This window comes from Caretta caretta, chromosome 9 (genome assembly GCF_965140235.1).
Source record: "Caretta caretta isolate rCarCar2 chromosome 9, rCarCar1.hap1, whole genome shotgun sequence".
NCBI classification, from domain to species: domain Eukaryota; kingdom Metazoa; phylum Chordata; order Testudines; family Cheloniidae; genus Caretta; species Caretta caretta.
The window spans coordinates 77,988,335-78,003,231 of NC_134214.1; the positions used below are offsets into that span (position 1 = coordinate 77,988,335).

Below are 14,897 nucleotides of genomic sequence, written 5' to 3' on the forward strand. Positions count from 1 at the left end.
TGAAGTGAGCGAGAGATGGCCATCAGAAGGGAGAGCTAGAAATTAGGGGCTTCCCCTCTGAAATAGCTCCAAGCCAGGGGTTCCTCAAACCATAGCAGTCAAAAGGCACATTGGCAAATTGCAAGAAGTCCAATAGTTACTCCTAGTTTGCATAAAATGGAATTTATTGCAACCAGTCAGGAATAGAGGTCCTAGAAGCCACGTTGCCCAGACTAAGAATTGCATTCTAGCAGTTGCAGTTTCTGCAGGCCATCCTCAAGGAATCCATGTTCTGCAGATAGCCGACTCAGGGAGCTACAACTAAACCTTGGGCATTCAGCGTCAACAGTTCAGGTCACTACTGCTTGAGCTAACAGAGATCTGGCAGAAGCCTTATCTTCTCTGTGGGATAGATCCTAAAGGGGATAATGCATCTACCAACACAATGCACTAGATGCTCATCAATATTAACAATGAAGGTGGCTGTGGGTCTTGTTGCAAAACCCACTGCATTGCATAGGGCCCTGGGCACCCAAGGCACAGATGGCTGTTCCTCCATTGACTCTCCTTTGAGCAGCCCCCTGCATATTTGTAGGCAATATCAGTCTGTCGTTTTGTGGCCCTGGACCTTTCAGTGTGTTCAGGGGAGAGTGATTTTGCCCCTAATACTAATGAATTTCACCTTCTGTGCTTTGAGATATTCTGGGAGTGATATCACAGCTTCATCCAAATGGCGTTTCTGGAGCTGCAATTTAATTCCAAGAGGTACCACATGGCCCAGTCTCTTTGGCCTTCTATGAGCTTTCCCTGTGCATGCTGGGATTCTACAAGGAGGTCATGGCTCCTGGCATGGAGAAGGGGCAGCTGTGGGAACAGGGCTGAGGCACCGAATTCTTTCTGACATCTGATGCTTCCTTGGGAAATGCCCCCAGAATAAGGGATTGTAGTGCAGCCATGACCTATCTGAGTCCTTTAAATGTGCTCTGCTGTATAATTTTTTCTGATGGCCGAAGCTCTCTGAAAACATCCTCTTCCCAATCTGTGGAGTTCTTCTGGGCCCCAGTGATGCCGCAGGCCTGACTCCAGCTCACTCCCTGGATGCAGAACTCAGAGTGGCTGCTTTTCGTTATTTTGTTTGATGTTGTTGGAGCCAGTATTTATAACAAAACAAAAGGAATAGTGCTGCTGCCCTGGAAAGTTAGATTCCTTTGTGTTCGCTCAGCTGCCTTTGTTGGAAATAGGCGCAGACCCATGCACTGGAGCTCAGAAGGAATCTTTAAAAAACCACCAACAAAAAACTGTTTCCCCCAAAGTTCTGAAATGTTCCAAGCCTGTGATGTCCCCGAACTCCTCTCTCTCAGCCTCCCGATGCCTCTGCCCTCCCTTAAAGACAGTGCTACCTCATCACTGCCCTTTCATGTGTGCTTTCTAGAGTGATGCCTTTCAGGCAAAGAGGCAGACAAGGTCCCTGTCCTGAAGAGCTTACACTCTAAATAGAAGACAGCAAACTAGGGGATGGGAGGCAGCAGCAGGCCACTGACTGAAGCTGAAGTTAGCATATGGCTTGTTAGTTCCGTGGTTTTCATTTGGCAGTTAGTCTGGTTCTGTTGCCTGTTTTGTTAATGCTCCTTTGCGGAGAGGACTAGCTTTGATGTTGCTATTTCAGTAACTCCTGTGGGTTGGCCTCTTTCCTTTCTGCATCATGTCACACTTCCCAGACCAGGGGAGCAGTAATAGGAATTGCTTGGCTCTCAGACTGTTGCTGGTTTCCCACACTCAGTTAAGTCTTATGCATCCCTTTGGTCTGCTTGTAAGCAAAGTTCCAGCCAGAGTAGGTGAAGCATCTTTGCTCCCTGTGTTGTGTTTGATGTGGTCACTTTAGAATGCAAAATTGGGCACATAATCAGATGGACATGAAAGGGAAGGATGGGGGATATGGCTGCAGCTAGGGTGAAGCTGGCTTGTCTGTGTTGCCCGTCCTCTAGTGATGCTGAACAGACCATGGTCTTGCCAAGGAGGCACCAAGAAAGCCATCTTGTTCTGCTCTGTCAAATGCCCTCCCTGCTCTGTGACATTTTGCTACCACCAAGGGAGCTACTTGCATTATTCATCAATGAGCAACAAATGCCTTGGAGGCGGCAGGAGGTGGGTCTGGAGCTCTGGGTTCTCCCAGCAAAACCCATGACAGGCTCATTTCTGTGTGATACTCACAAGGGTTTAAAACTCCATGACTATGTTAAACTGGGAGTGGAGGGACACATTTATTAGCTCCCTTTCTGGGGCGGGTAAGAGGGCAGCCAAAATACGCCAGCTTCAGGTGGTTGTTCCTAAACCCTAGGTGGAAACATTTTGGGGGAACAAAATATCTAATGGGGCTTGTCACATATTGTTAGTGTTTAAGTTGAAGGCCTTACTGTGGTCCAAAAGGCCCACAGGCAACAAGCCCACACAAGCTTCACTCAACTAATTACAGTAAAATGCAGTTTGTAACGTTGTCCAAAGGGGAGATCCTGGTGCGTATAGGATTCAGCTAGGAATCTACCTCTGCTTCTTGTTTATCTGACTCTCACTGCTGTTTCTGCTCTAGTACTTCTAGCCTTGAAGGGGATGGCAGGACTTCCCACCCACCAAGCCAAGGGTATTGCCTAAACTCCCCCAAACTGAAAGCAATTCAGGCAATGTCAATCCTAATGGTCTTAAAAAGAAACAGATTGCTAGCGCTTGTCTTCAGCTTGTCTCTCTTGCATATCACCAAGATTAGAGGTCTGAGGGTATCATGCAAAAGCAGCACAGACCTTTGGCTCAAGACGGAGCGTTACCAGCTATGATCTACAGTGTCCATACTCTCTCTCTCTAGGCTCCATATCAGATTCAAAGTCTCACTCTTATATTTGAGGTGCTAGCCCCACCTATGTCTTGTTGCTGGTCCCTGGCTTGCCCTCCTATTTGGACCCTCTGCTAATTCTGTTTCGGTGTAAAAATTCCTTTGTGCCGTTTCCAAGGCTGTCCAGGGAATGTTTTCTCTCAGCCTTACAATGCGCAGCCTCATTCCCCTCCTGCAGATCCCTCCTTCAAACCCATCTTTGCTCACAGGGCCTCAGACAGTGACCCATATAACAGATACTACTCAAGCCAACAAAATTACTTTAAATATGGCAGCTGATGCGATGCTCCCTGTGTCACTTCAGCAGCCATGACCACATTTCAGCTTTGTGCGCCTTCCTTCTTTGCTTGCTGTTGTTTTCCGAGGATTGTGTCTGCCATTCTCCAGTTAGATTATAAGTGTCTCAGGGCAGGGCCTGTGCTTCCAGTACTGCAGTGTTCTGCAGCACACTGTGTATGTCTGGGGCCAAACTGAACAATTGTATTACTTGTGAAATGAAGCTATCCATGAGCTGCACTTAAATCTAATGGAAACACCTGCATTCTGGCAACAGATAAGGATCTTACTCCTTAATTCCCCGTGCCCTCCCATGCGCGCACCCTCCCAGGCACACACGCTCCCCATAAAACTCTGAGCTGCTCCTCTCTTCATCTCCATTTGGTGGCCAGTTTCATGTCTGGTGTAGCCCTCTGAAGTCAGTGATGTTACCCCAGGGATAGATATGGCCCAATCCAGTCTTGCTTCTGCAGCACGTAACCCCTTGATTTCCTGAGCCAGCCCTGTGAGGTGCAGAACCCTCCAGGCTGAGCTGGGTTCCAGACGGAGTTCAGGAGAAATGTTTGTTTTTGAGTGTTCTCAGGAAACGCAACCTCGCTCACAGTCCTGCCTTTTAACGTGTACTGCTCTTGAGAAGGGGTGCCTGTGTGAAACCACCTTCCACCACCCTCTGTCTATTCCTGAGGCAGCTGGTACTATTTTGTATTGTGGTCACACTGAGAATCCCCAATAGGGATTGGGGCCCCATTGTGCTGGGTGCCTTGTGCACACTGGAAGATACAGTGTTGCCTTAAAGAGCCCTCCCTGTAAACAATTACTGAATGTAAGGGAGGATAAGATGAGGTGAGGGAGGAGCATAATGAAGATAAGATCATGCCTCACATTAGGTTAGTGACTTGTGCAACTTGGTGGTCCTGATTGTTCTCAATTGTCTTAAATTTCAATCAAATCACTCTCCTTGACTTACAACTAAATCATTGTTGGCTGGTTAGTTTCTTGCGGGTGTCACAGCAGAGGTGAGTCTACTGGAGGGATTAGAAAGAGGAAACAGTAGTAGCCTTACAGATTAATTCAGGGAGGGCATTCCCTGCATAAAGGGGTAGTGTGGAGGAAACCACGGAGACTGATTAGAGAATGACTTTCAAATGTGGGACTTAACCTCAAACCATCACACATCCTCTAGTTAAAAGGAAATGCCTCAAATGCAAAACCAAGGCAGGACCTGTGCCTGTCTCCAGGAATCATGCTTGCTGGTGCAATAGAACGCCAGAGGCTGTTTTGGCCCAGAGTCCTGAACACTGGTTATTTGAACGAGGGAGAGAAGCCTTGTATCACTCTGGTTCACCCCGACCCTTTCTCTATGTGGTTAGCCTAGCACTCACCGTTGGAGCTGGGGGACATGAGAATCAGAGTGCACGTTTAAAACCAAGGGGAATGCTTGCTCCTCCATACATAGTAGGCAAATGTACCCAGTGTTCCTAAGCCTCTTTACCAAGCCTCCCACTCTTACCCATCAATCCCTTGCCCCATGCCTCTGATTCCTTCCTCCTGCCCATACAAGCATGTAGACCTTGCACAGGGCCAGCCTGCACTTGTGCACACGCAGCATGTTGTGCTGCACCACCTTTATGAACAACGTTTGACATGGGCACTCAGATACCAGGGTAAGGAGTGAGGTTTAAGCGATTGACGGTGGAGGAAGAGCTACAGCTCTTGATCTTGTAATCTAGCACCTGGAAGCAGATTTCTCATTCCGTCTTTCTTTTTCCCAGATCCAAATGCTGTGATCCCAGAGCAGCTGACAACCAGTCGGCCCAGCAAGGAATCTGACAATACAGTGAAAATCGCCACACACAGTCCACGCCACAAGGTCCCTGTGGTGGAGGATCCTGGGAAGCCAGGTAGGTTTGCCTGTGCATTTTAAGAAAGAGAGGAAAACCAGTAGTGCTCTTAGTGGGTCCTGGACCAGCTATTGATTGCCAGAGGAGCCAGGCCCAGTTCAGTTCTAAGAGTCCAGGGAAATCGAGATACCTTAGAGTAGGGAGTTAGACATCTGCAAGCTCTCTGCACAGGTTCCTGCAAACTCATCATCTGGGGTTCCCTCACCATGCATCTCCTGATGTCGCTGCTCATAGACAGTGAGATGCTGCCAGAGTCCAGAGCAGTGGCAGAATGGACTTGGACTCTGAAGGATAGTTTCTGGAGCTCCCCGGTGTCTTAAGCAGGGGGAGTTTTCCTTTAGCACTCTCTTGCTCCTGTCCTCTGTATTGGTTGTTATCTGTCAGTTTACTGAGGCAGAGTTGGGGGGGTCGGAAAAATAGAGGTTGCCTGGATTTTTGAGCCAAGCCTGGGTGAAAGGCCTTTGAAGGTGGTTTCCTGAGTTCCTGTCAGGAAAAGTGGAATCCGATGAAGTGGGGGAAAGTTGCTCGTTTCTCCATCTGTGATACAGACAGGAAGCCAAACTGCTCCCCTCAGGGGTCTTAGACCTGCCTTGTACTTGGGGGTTAGAGGGAGGTAGGGGCAGTAACAGGATATGGCAGGTCTACAGGCATCAGAACCCACTTTCAGTAGAGCTTTCTAGTCTTCTGGGGGGAGCAGGGACTCCTGGGGTTCATCTGATTACATACTGGATGTGAACAGCCATCTATCTCCAGTCCAGTCAGGTGAATGTGAAAAGAGAGGACATCAGATTGGGGTGAGGAAAGGGGGCAACAATGGGATGACAGTGTCTGTGAGTGGCCAAGGTTTCTCTCTTATGGTATGTCTACACTGCCAGTGAAGGTGTGATTATAGCATGGGCAGGCATACCTGCGTTACCTATGCTAGCTAGATTAAAGCTAACAATAGTTGTGTAGACATGGTGGCATGGGCTTCAACACAAACTAGCAACCAGAGTACAGGCCCTCTAGGAAGCCTGGGTAAATATTCTACTATAGTTGCTAGCCTGTGCCACTATGTCTACACTGCTATTGTTAGCTTTAATCTAGGTAGTTTGGGTAACACACAAGTATTCTTACCCGTGCGACAAACACATCGTCACTTGCAGTGTAAACATATCCTGAGATTGCATTGCTTCTTGAGACTGAGTAATTGGGGTTACGTACATGGGGAATCCAGTACATGCAAAGTGAAAGAAGATATGCTGTGGACACTGCTGTGCTGGGGTTTCTCCAGAATATACCCATTCCTCCTCCTGGAATCAATGGGTCTCATGTTCCCACTAACTGGACTGTTGCCTCTGCTATCTCAGTTCACTCGGAAGAAGGGCTTTGCTGCTGACTACCATCTGTAAGGGTTGGAGATGCAAATATAGCAGAGTGGGGGCCCTTGGGGTATTGCCAGCCCCTTGGTGTGTCCTCAAATCTGGGTGTGGTACTGGAACCAGGTACTTAGGCTCCATAGTTTAGACATAGCCTGTGTCAGCATAGGGTATGACTCCACTACGGGGACTATACCAGGCTAGACATAACCTACACCGGCAGATGAGTTTTCTGTTAAAGGAAAACTACCTCTCAGAACGATGTTAGCTATATTGACAGAAGTACTCTGCTGTCGACATAGCTGCGTCTACTGGGGGCTATGTCAGCATAATTATGTTGGTTAGGGATTTTTTTCACACCCTAGACCATTGTAGCTACGTTGACATAACTTTTAAGTATAGACCAAGCCTTAGACTGAACTTCAAACCCTACCCCCTGAAATCACCTGGTAAACTCTCTTCCTCTGCCTCTTTGGGTTATGCCCAGTCTTGTATCTTAACCTTTTCTTCTGTCCCATCCTATAATAGCTACTTTTCAGTTGCCATTGGAGTACATTAGTGAACTGAGTTTCCTTTTCCTTATGCAGATGGGTGAATTTGGAGCTGGGCCAAGTGCTGGTAGCCGTACAAGCTTCTTCCCGAGAGCTCTACCAGTGTACCTCATCCCTGACTTGCAGTTCCCCCTGCTATTCCCGTCCACCACTCTTGCTAAATTGGGTGTGGTGGCTTTGCAGTGGAGCAACAGGATTAGGCTGAGACCATGTAAATTCTTTTTGTGGCTTAAGCAAGAGAAGAGCCCAGGTTCCCCGAGGGGGAAGGGAGAATGACTAAATGCTTGGGCATTTCCTCACTTTAATCCATCTTGTTTTCTCCCCCATGCCCCAGGCTCCGTTAACCAAGATGGGCAGAACACCCAAGGTAGCAGTGATGGATTCTTCAGCTCTAAGGTGGCAGTATTTGCTGCAATCGGTGCAGGCTGTGTCATCTTCATCCTTATCATCATCTTCCTTGTTGTCCTCCTGATCAAGATCCGCAAGCGGCACCGGAAGCACACCCAGCAGCGGTCAGCAGCCTTGTCACTTAGCACCTTGGCCAGTCCCAAGTGCAGTGGTAATGCAGGTTCAGAACCCAGCGATATCATCATCCCCTTACGGACTACAGAAAATAATTACTGCCCTCACTATGAAAAGGTGAGCGGGGACTATGGGCACCCCGTCTACATTGTCCAGGAGATGCCCCCTCAGAGCCCAGCCAACATCTACTACAAGGTCTGAGGCCTACTACAAGGTCTGAGCCTCGGCATCCTACCAATGCAAGAGCACTAGAGAGCTGAGGGCCCTGGGGGCAGCCGCTGGCTCTCCCCACTAGTGTGCTCGCTCTGTGAGGGAGGAAGTGAAAAGAACCACATGGCAAGACCAGGGGAGCGCAAAGGTCTCGCACCTGATAGTGGATCACTCGCACGCTCTCGCTCTGTTTTCCCCTTTGTATTTAGTTTTGTAGTTCTCAGCTTTTGTAATCCCAAAACTCGAGGGTGGGCCTTCAGCATCCTCCTCCTGCTTCAGACTGCATCCTGGCTCTAGACACATCTAACCGTGATGTGGCCCTAGCTGCGCACAGCAGCCATTGTGCGTGGGCGCTGTGCCTTTCCTCACTCTGATGCCCCTGGCGATACCAGAAAACTCTGCCCTCTCTTGTTTTGGGGATGTCCCTTTCAGCTTTTCCATCTATATTATGTTAAGTATTCTTGTGCTTGGGGCTGTGCTGGTTGTTGCTTTGGTCCAGGATTGTCCTAGGAGTCGGATTAACTTGTGGGCCCCAAGAAGAACCTCCACTCACCCGAGGAATGAGCAGCTTGTGGCAGCACTTTGCGTAGGTGTGCCAAGGACGTAGACCCTGTGCAGGGAGGAGGCTGACAAACCCAACATACTATTATTATTATTATTATAATTATTTTTTAACTTTTGTAACATTTTTATTTTTGTGAAATATTGGTGGGACTCTGAGCCACCACCTACAGCCTTCTGGCATACTCTTCTCCCTCTGCCATGCCAATCCCCTGGCCATGCTCTGCCAGGACACAAACTCTCACCTTCTGCTGTCCTTGCCATTTTAAACTTTTGTGTTAAGTTTGTAGCAGTCAACTCTTGTTTACCTGCTTAAACGAGGGGGGAGAGGAAAAATATAACTCAAATGGTCAGTGCATGAGAAAATCCAGGGTTCTACCCCATGCCACCAGAGCCAGGAGCCTCCTCCCTTTCAACAAGACAGTAGCCTTTGTGGGAACTCCTCAGAAAGGCATGTCTTCCTCATGGCATGCCCCTTGCCTGATCTCTTTTCCTAGGACAGAGGCTGAGCTACTTTCTCCAACATCAGGGAGAGGGCAGGAGGACAGCATTCACTGATCGCCTCAGTCAGGCTGGATCTGGGACTGGGCTGAGAGAAAGGGTGGGAGCATTCAGTAACTTAGTCACAGGGTTCATTCTTGGCTCTGTCGTTTCCGCAGATCCTGAAGTTGGTTTGCTCTTTGGGTTCAGGCCACAGGGCTTCCATTTGGACAGGAAACGAAATGAATCATGCCTGCTCTGAAGCCCGTACTTGACATGTTCTCAGGAGGCTAGAGCAAATGTTAAGAGAGCAGGAGAAAGCAAACTGCATTGATGTTGGGGGTGGGGCAGATATTCAGTGGCCACAGCAGTTAGGCTGTTCTGACCCTGGCTGAGCTGGGGAGGTTGGAATTCTGAGTAAACTCAAAGGCCATCTAGGCCCCCATGTACCCCAGCATCCTCACCCCTTCCACAAAGAGCAGGTGGGCCTCTTCTCCCACTGACCCTTTCGTTTCTAGAACTCTTATGTATGTTTGATCTGTTTTCCCTAGTGACTGCCAGGCATGAGCCAGTCATTGAGCACTAGAAGCTGGGCTTAGATCCTTGATGGCTTCAGCAAACCCTATTGATTGCTGTTGTCATGGCATGAACACCAGTCAAAGACCCTGCTCCATCCTCCTGATTTACTAGGTAACAGATCACCCTATCTGGCTCCATTCTGTGAATGCATGTGTCCCACCTCACAGGGAAGGAATGGCTGTGTCCTGCAGTACAGAGGAACCCATCACAGGAATACTGCAGTTCCTTGCAGTTATGGCCCCAGATCTAGTAGTAACATGACTGAGTGGCAGTGTTTGAGGGATCTTGGCACGTCTTTGAGAAGGTCCTGCCATGCTGACCTTGTGTCCAAGGGATCGGTGGCTACATTCCCAGTCTGTCCTTGGGGTGGGATTTCCCAACATCTCATAAAAATGTAGGGCTGAAAGGGACCTCAAGAGGGCAAGTGTAGCCCCCTTTCATAGAATATCAGGGTTGGAAGGGACCTCAGGAGGCTTTGAGCAGGACCTCCCTGCTCAAAGCAGGACCAATCCCCAACTAAATCATCCCAGCCAGGGCTTTGTTAAGCTTGAGCTTAAAAACTTCTAAGGAAGAAGATTCCACCACCTCCCTAGGTAACGCATTCCAGTGTTTCACCACCCTCCTAGTGAAAAAGTTTTTCCTAATATCTAACCTAAACCTCCCCCATTGCAACTTGAGACCATTACTCCTTGTTCTGTCATCTGGTACCACTGAGAACAGTCTAGAGCCATCCTCTTTGGAACCCCCTTTCAGGTAGTTGAAAGCAGCTATCAAATCCCCCCTCATTCTTCTCTTCCGCAGACTAAACAATCCCAGTTCCCTCAGCCTCTCCTCATAAGTCATGTGTTCCAGTCCCCTAATCATTTTTGTTGCCCTCCGCTGGATTCTTTCCAATTTTTTCACATCTTTCTTGTAGTGTGGGGCCCAAAACTGGACACAGTACTCCAGATGAGGCCTCACCAATGTCGAATAGAGGGGAACGATCAGGTCCCTCGATCTGCTGGCAATGCCCCTAATTATACATCCCAAAATGCCATTGGCCTTCTTGGCTACAAGGGCACACTGTTGACTCACATCCAGCTTCTCATCTACTGTAACCCCTAGGTCCTTTTCTGCTGAACTGCTGCCTAGCCATTCGGACCTTCGTCTGTAGCGGTGCATGTGATTCTTCTGTCCTAAGTGCAGGACTCTGCACTATTCCTTGTTGAACCTCATCAGGTTTCTTTTGGCCCAATCCTCTAATTTGTCTAGGTCCCTCTATATTCTATCCCTACCCTCCAGCGTATCTACCTCTCCTCCTAGTTTAGTGTCATCTGCAAACTTGCTGAGGGTGCAATCCACACCATCCTACAGATCATTTATGAAGATATTGAACAAAACTGGCCCGAGGACCGACCCTTGGGGCACTTTCCTTTATACCAGCTGCCAACTAGACATGGAGCCATTGATCACTACCCGTTGAGCCCAACAATCTAGCCAACTTTCTATGCACCTTATAGTCCATTCATCCAGCCCATACTTCTTTAACTTGCTGGCAAGAATACTGTGGGAGACAGTGTCAAACACTTTGCTAAAGTCAAGGAACAACATGTCCACTGCTTTCCCCTCATCCACAGAGCCAGTTATCTCGTCATAGAAGGCAATTAGATTAGTCAGGCATGACTTGTCCTTGGTGAATCCATGTGACTGTTCCTGATCACTTTCCTCTCCTCTAAGTGCTTCAGAATTGATTCCTTGAGGACCTGCTCCATGATTTTTCCAGGGACTGAGGTGAGGCTGACTGGCCTGTAGTTCCCAGGATCCTCCGCCTTCTCTTTTTTAAAAATGGGCACTACATTAGCCTTTTTCCAGTCTTCCAGGACTTCCCCCGATTGCCATGAGTTTTCAAAGATAATGGCCAATGGCTCTGCAATCACATCCGCCAACTCCTTTAGCACTCTCGGATGCAGGGCATCCAGCCCCATGGACTTGTGCTCGTCCAGCTTTTCTAAATAGTCCCGAACCACTTCTTTCTCCACAGAGGGCTGGTCACCTCCTCCCCATGCTGTGCTGCCCAGTGCTGAAGCAGGACCAAGTAAACCTAGCCCATCCCTCACAGGTGTTCAGAGGCTATTAGGAACACATTAGACCAGGGGTGGCCAACCTGAGCCTGAGAAGGAGCCAGAATTTACCAATGTACATTGCCAAAGAGCCACTGTAATACGTCAGCAGCCCCACATCAGCTCCCCGCACCTAGCCCCTCCTACCCGCCGGCAGTCCTGTCGATCAACACCTCCCCTTCCCTTCCCACGCCTCCTGATGGCCATGATCAGCTGTTTCGTGGTGCACAGGAGGCTTTGGAGGAGATGGGGGAGGAATGAGGGCATGGCAGCCTTGGGGGAAGGGGTGGAGTGGGGGCAGGGCCTGGGGCAGAGCAGGGGGTTGAACAGTGAGCAACCCCAGCCCACTGGAAAGTTGGCGCCTGTAGCTCCAGCCCCGGAGTCAGCGTCTATGCAAGGAGCCGCGTATTAACCTCTGAAGAGCCACATGCGGCTCTGGAGCCACAGGTTGGCCACCCCTGCATTAGACAATGATGGCAATTTCACAACCACCCGTTATAATAATTCCACAACTATTCCAGAGTTTAATTACCCTGATGTTAGAAAGCTTTTCCTAATATTTAACCTGAATCTCCCTAGATGCAGTTTAAGCCCATTACTGCTTGTCCTACTTCAGTGGACATGGAGAACCATTGTTCCCTGTCCCATTTATCACAGCCTTTCACATATTTGAAGACTGTTGTCAGGTCCCCCTCATCCCAGCCGTCTTTTCTCAAGACTAAAGATGCCCAATTTTTTTCACCTTTCCTAATAGGTCAGGTTCCCTAACAACTTTTATCCTTTTTGTTGCTGTGCTTTGGACTCTCACATCTTTCTTAAAGTGTGGTGCCCAGAACTGGACACAGTTCTCCAGCTGAGGTCTAAAAGAAGCATTGTCTTAAGTGAGTGTGATGTGATAACAAGGTGAGAGCCAGTGTTTCTGTGACCTTGTGTGGCTGCCTTCACGGCTGTCCTGGGGAGGGGGGTTTTCTGACCCTTCTGATGCTGCCTCCGCCTCAGGCGTGAGAATGGGTGGGGAGTGAGAGAGTTGCTTGTTTGTTCCTTGCCTTTTCCTTTGGGAAGTGGCTGCTTTGGAGGAAGTGCAGTGTGAGGGATAGAATTTGTGGGATAGACATTTCCTTAACTCATCCTTGAACCAAATAGTGAAGATATTTCCAAGAGACAGAAAGTCCCTTCTCCCTCCCTGTCCTCTCTGTAAGATTCAGGTATGGAGCAGTCATCACTTCTCCCATGCAGGTCCTGCTTTGCTGGGCACAGTACTTAGGAGTCATTCAGTCCACTGGACTCACTCTGAGGCTGCCATCTGCCTTTCCCAGCCCTATTTCTGGGCGGGGATTAGTCATCTCTTTAGTTTACTGGATCCCATTTGTAAATCCATGAAAGGGATTGGCTACAGCACAGTATCTTAAACTATCTTGGGAACCAGAGGCTGTCAGGAATGACAGGGGCCCACAGCACCCACATCAACCTCCAAGCTGGGTTCTGCTTAAGGAGCTGGGCTAGTGCCCTAACCATCCCTCTGTTTTCCCTGCATGTTTCTTTGGTGTGTATTCAACTGTTCACATTTACTGGTGGCCCCAGAATTGGCTTTTTGGAAGTGCACGGCCGGAGAGCACCACCATGCAATGCAGCTGGGTGCAATAAGCACATGCCTGCAGGCTGCAAGGGGAGATGTGGCCCAACTCCAGGTACAGCCCAGTAAGTAGGGAGAAGGAACACAAAGCACAGCATACGGTGGGGGACTCCACTGTCCTGATCTCATTACAGGCAGTCTCTCCTGAATCCTGCCCTTGTGCCTTCTCCCTCTAACCCAGGGCACTTATTTCCATAAGGCGTATGTAAAACCAGGAGGGATATGGGGCCCACTGAGATCTAGAGGGGAAAGCGGGCACTGTGCTCTGTGGAAATGGCCTCCTGCGGGCTGCATCAAAGAGCAATTGTTCAGTTTTTTAGAAATGAAAAAATGAGAGCTCAGGGTTGAGCAGAGCACCATTCTCCTCTCCCTCTCCCTCCAATCCCAGACAGGGCAAGAAGCAGGATGCCCCCCACCCTCCACTTCTCAGCACCGTGCAGGGCAATAAACCGGCTAGAGTCATGGCTGCCTTTACGGTGGGAGGAGTAGAGCCTTAGAATCACAGGGAACTTAAGCTGATCCCATTGTCCCTCCTTGTGGGCTCTGGGCTGAGGCACAGCGGAAGGGACACTGTTCAGCTGCCAGCCCCTGAGAGATGTCAGGATTGCAAGAGGTTTCATTTTACACCTTTCAGTTTTGCTCCCTCCCCAAATGCACCTTTACTTCCCCGCTGTGGGGGTCTGTGCAGGATGCCGTGCTGTGCCGCATAGCTGCCAGGCTGGGCAGTGTTTTGCCAAGGTGTTTCTAAAGCGCTTAGACAAAAGTGCACTTTGAGGCTTGCTCGGCTGAGGTCGTTGGCCAAGGTCCAGGTTTTTCAGGACTCCACAGAGGATTGACTGAGTCTGTTGTGCAAAACTGCGAAAAGATTCTAATCTTAGAGATATCCCCCCTCCCCAAAAAAATCAGCATCCTGTTTCCAAGTGCAACTAAAACAATCGAGATTGCTAAAACTGGAGAAGCAGCCCAGCCTGTGTGCATTGTTAAAGAACCGTTTGTTTACAAGGAGTTTCACCTCCCAGCCTGGAAAGGAGTGATTGGCAGTGGTTTGAGACTTCGATGGTCAAGCTGGAGGCATGCTTGATGGGAAGGGCTAGGAGACACAAGGGGCTTGGGCTGGCCAGATGTTTAAACCAAAAGTAGATAAATACAATTGTTCCAACTTTTATTGTTAGCTCTCCAATGTGATTACTGCCCCCTGAATGCAGTGACTGTCCGCTCGCCCCTCCTCTGTTTTTCTGGGATTTTTAAATCTTAGTAGTATACTGCTAATGAAAGGGCAAAACCACCCATCATCAACAGAATGTGGGTTGCTTGGTAGTAACCCCCATAAACGTAACTAACTCCTCTAGCTGTGGGCAGCTGAAAAAACTTGTAACCATGTCAAGGGGTGAAATCTGAACTGTAATCTTGCTGCACACCTCAGTCTGCTGGGTCCTGTAACTGAGTGTCCCTTTTGTTCTTTTCACTGAAAGAATTGAAGGTGGTTTTTGTTTTTGTTTTGTTTTTGTGTGTAAATACTAGTCTTTTTTGGAAGAAATAATGTAAAGATGTTTTGTATAAACTCTGAATTATTTTCTGGTTGCTTTTTCTTAGAAAAACAAATGAGAACTAAAAAAAAAAATAACTGCAAGAACGGGTGTAAAACATTGTCATACCGCAATCAAATTCAGGAGGCTCATCGGCGAAAGGGTGTGTGTGCGCGGGCACTTTGGTGGAGCTATGGAGAATCAGGGAATGGGGTCTTTATTGCACCGTGACGCCCTTCTGACAACAAAAATTACTACATGGCCCCAGGAGGAGGGACTGAAGCTTGAGCCCACCCAAGCCCCAGCATCCCACGTGAGGGGCCAAAGGCTTCAGTCCC

At 48.8% G+C, this 14,897-nt stretch overlaps 1 protein-coding gene across 1 annotated transcript in view; it reads left to right on the top strand.

The window, feature by feature from the left end:
• The window catches only part of EFNB1 (ephrin B1), a 131,313-nt gene extending 116,707 nt beyond the window's left edge, over positions 1–14,606 (top strand). The window contains exons 4-5 of the mRNA XM_048865034.2: positions 4,912–5,040; positions 7,284–14,606. Of these exons, the coding sequence (XP_048720991.1) occupies positions 4,912–5,040; positions 7,284–7,672 (518 nt within the window). The 3' untranslated portion in view covers positions 7,673–14,606. The remainder of the gene's footprint in view (positions 1–4,911; positions 5,041–7,283) is intronic.
• The last annotated feature ends 291 nt before the right edge of the window (positions 14,607–14,897 follow it).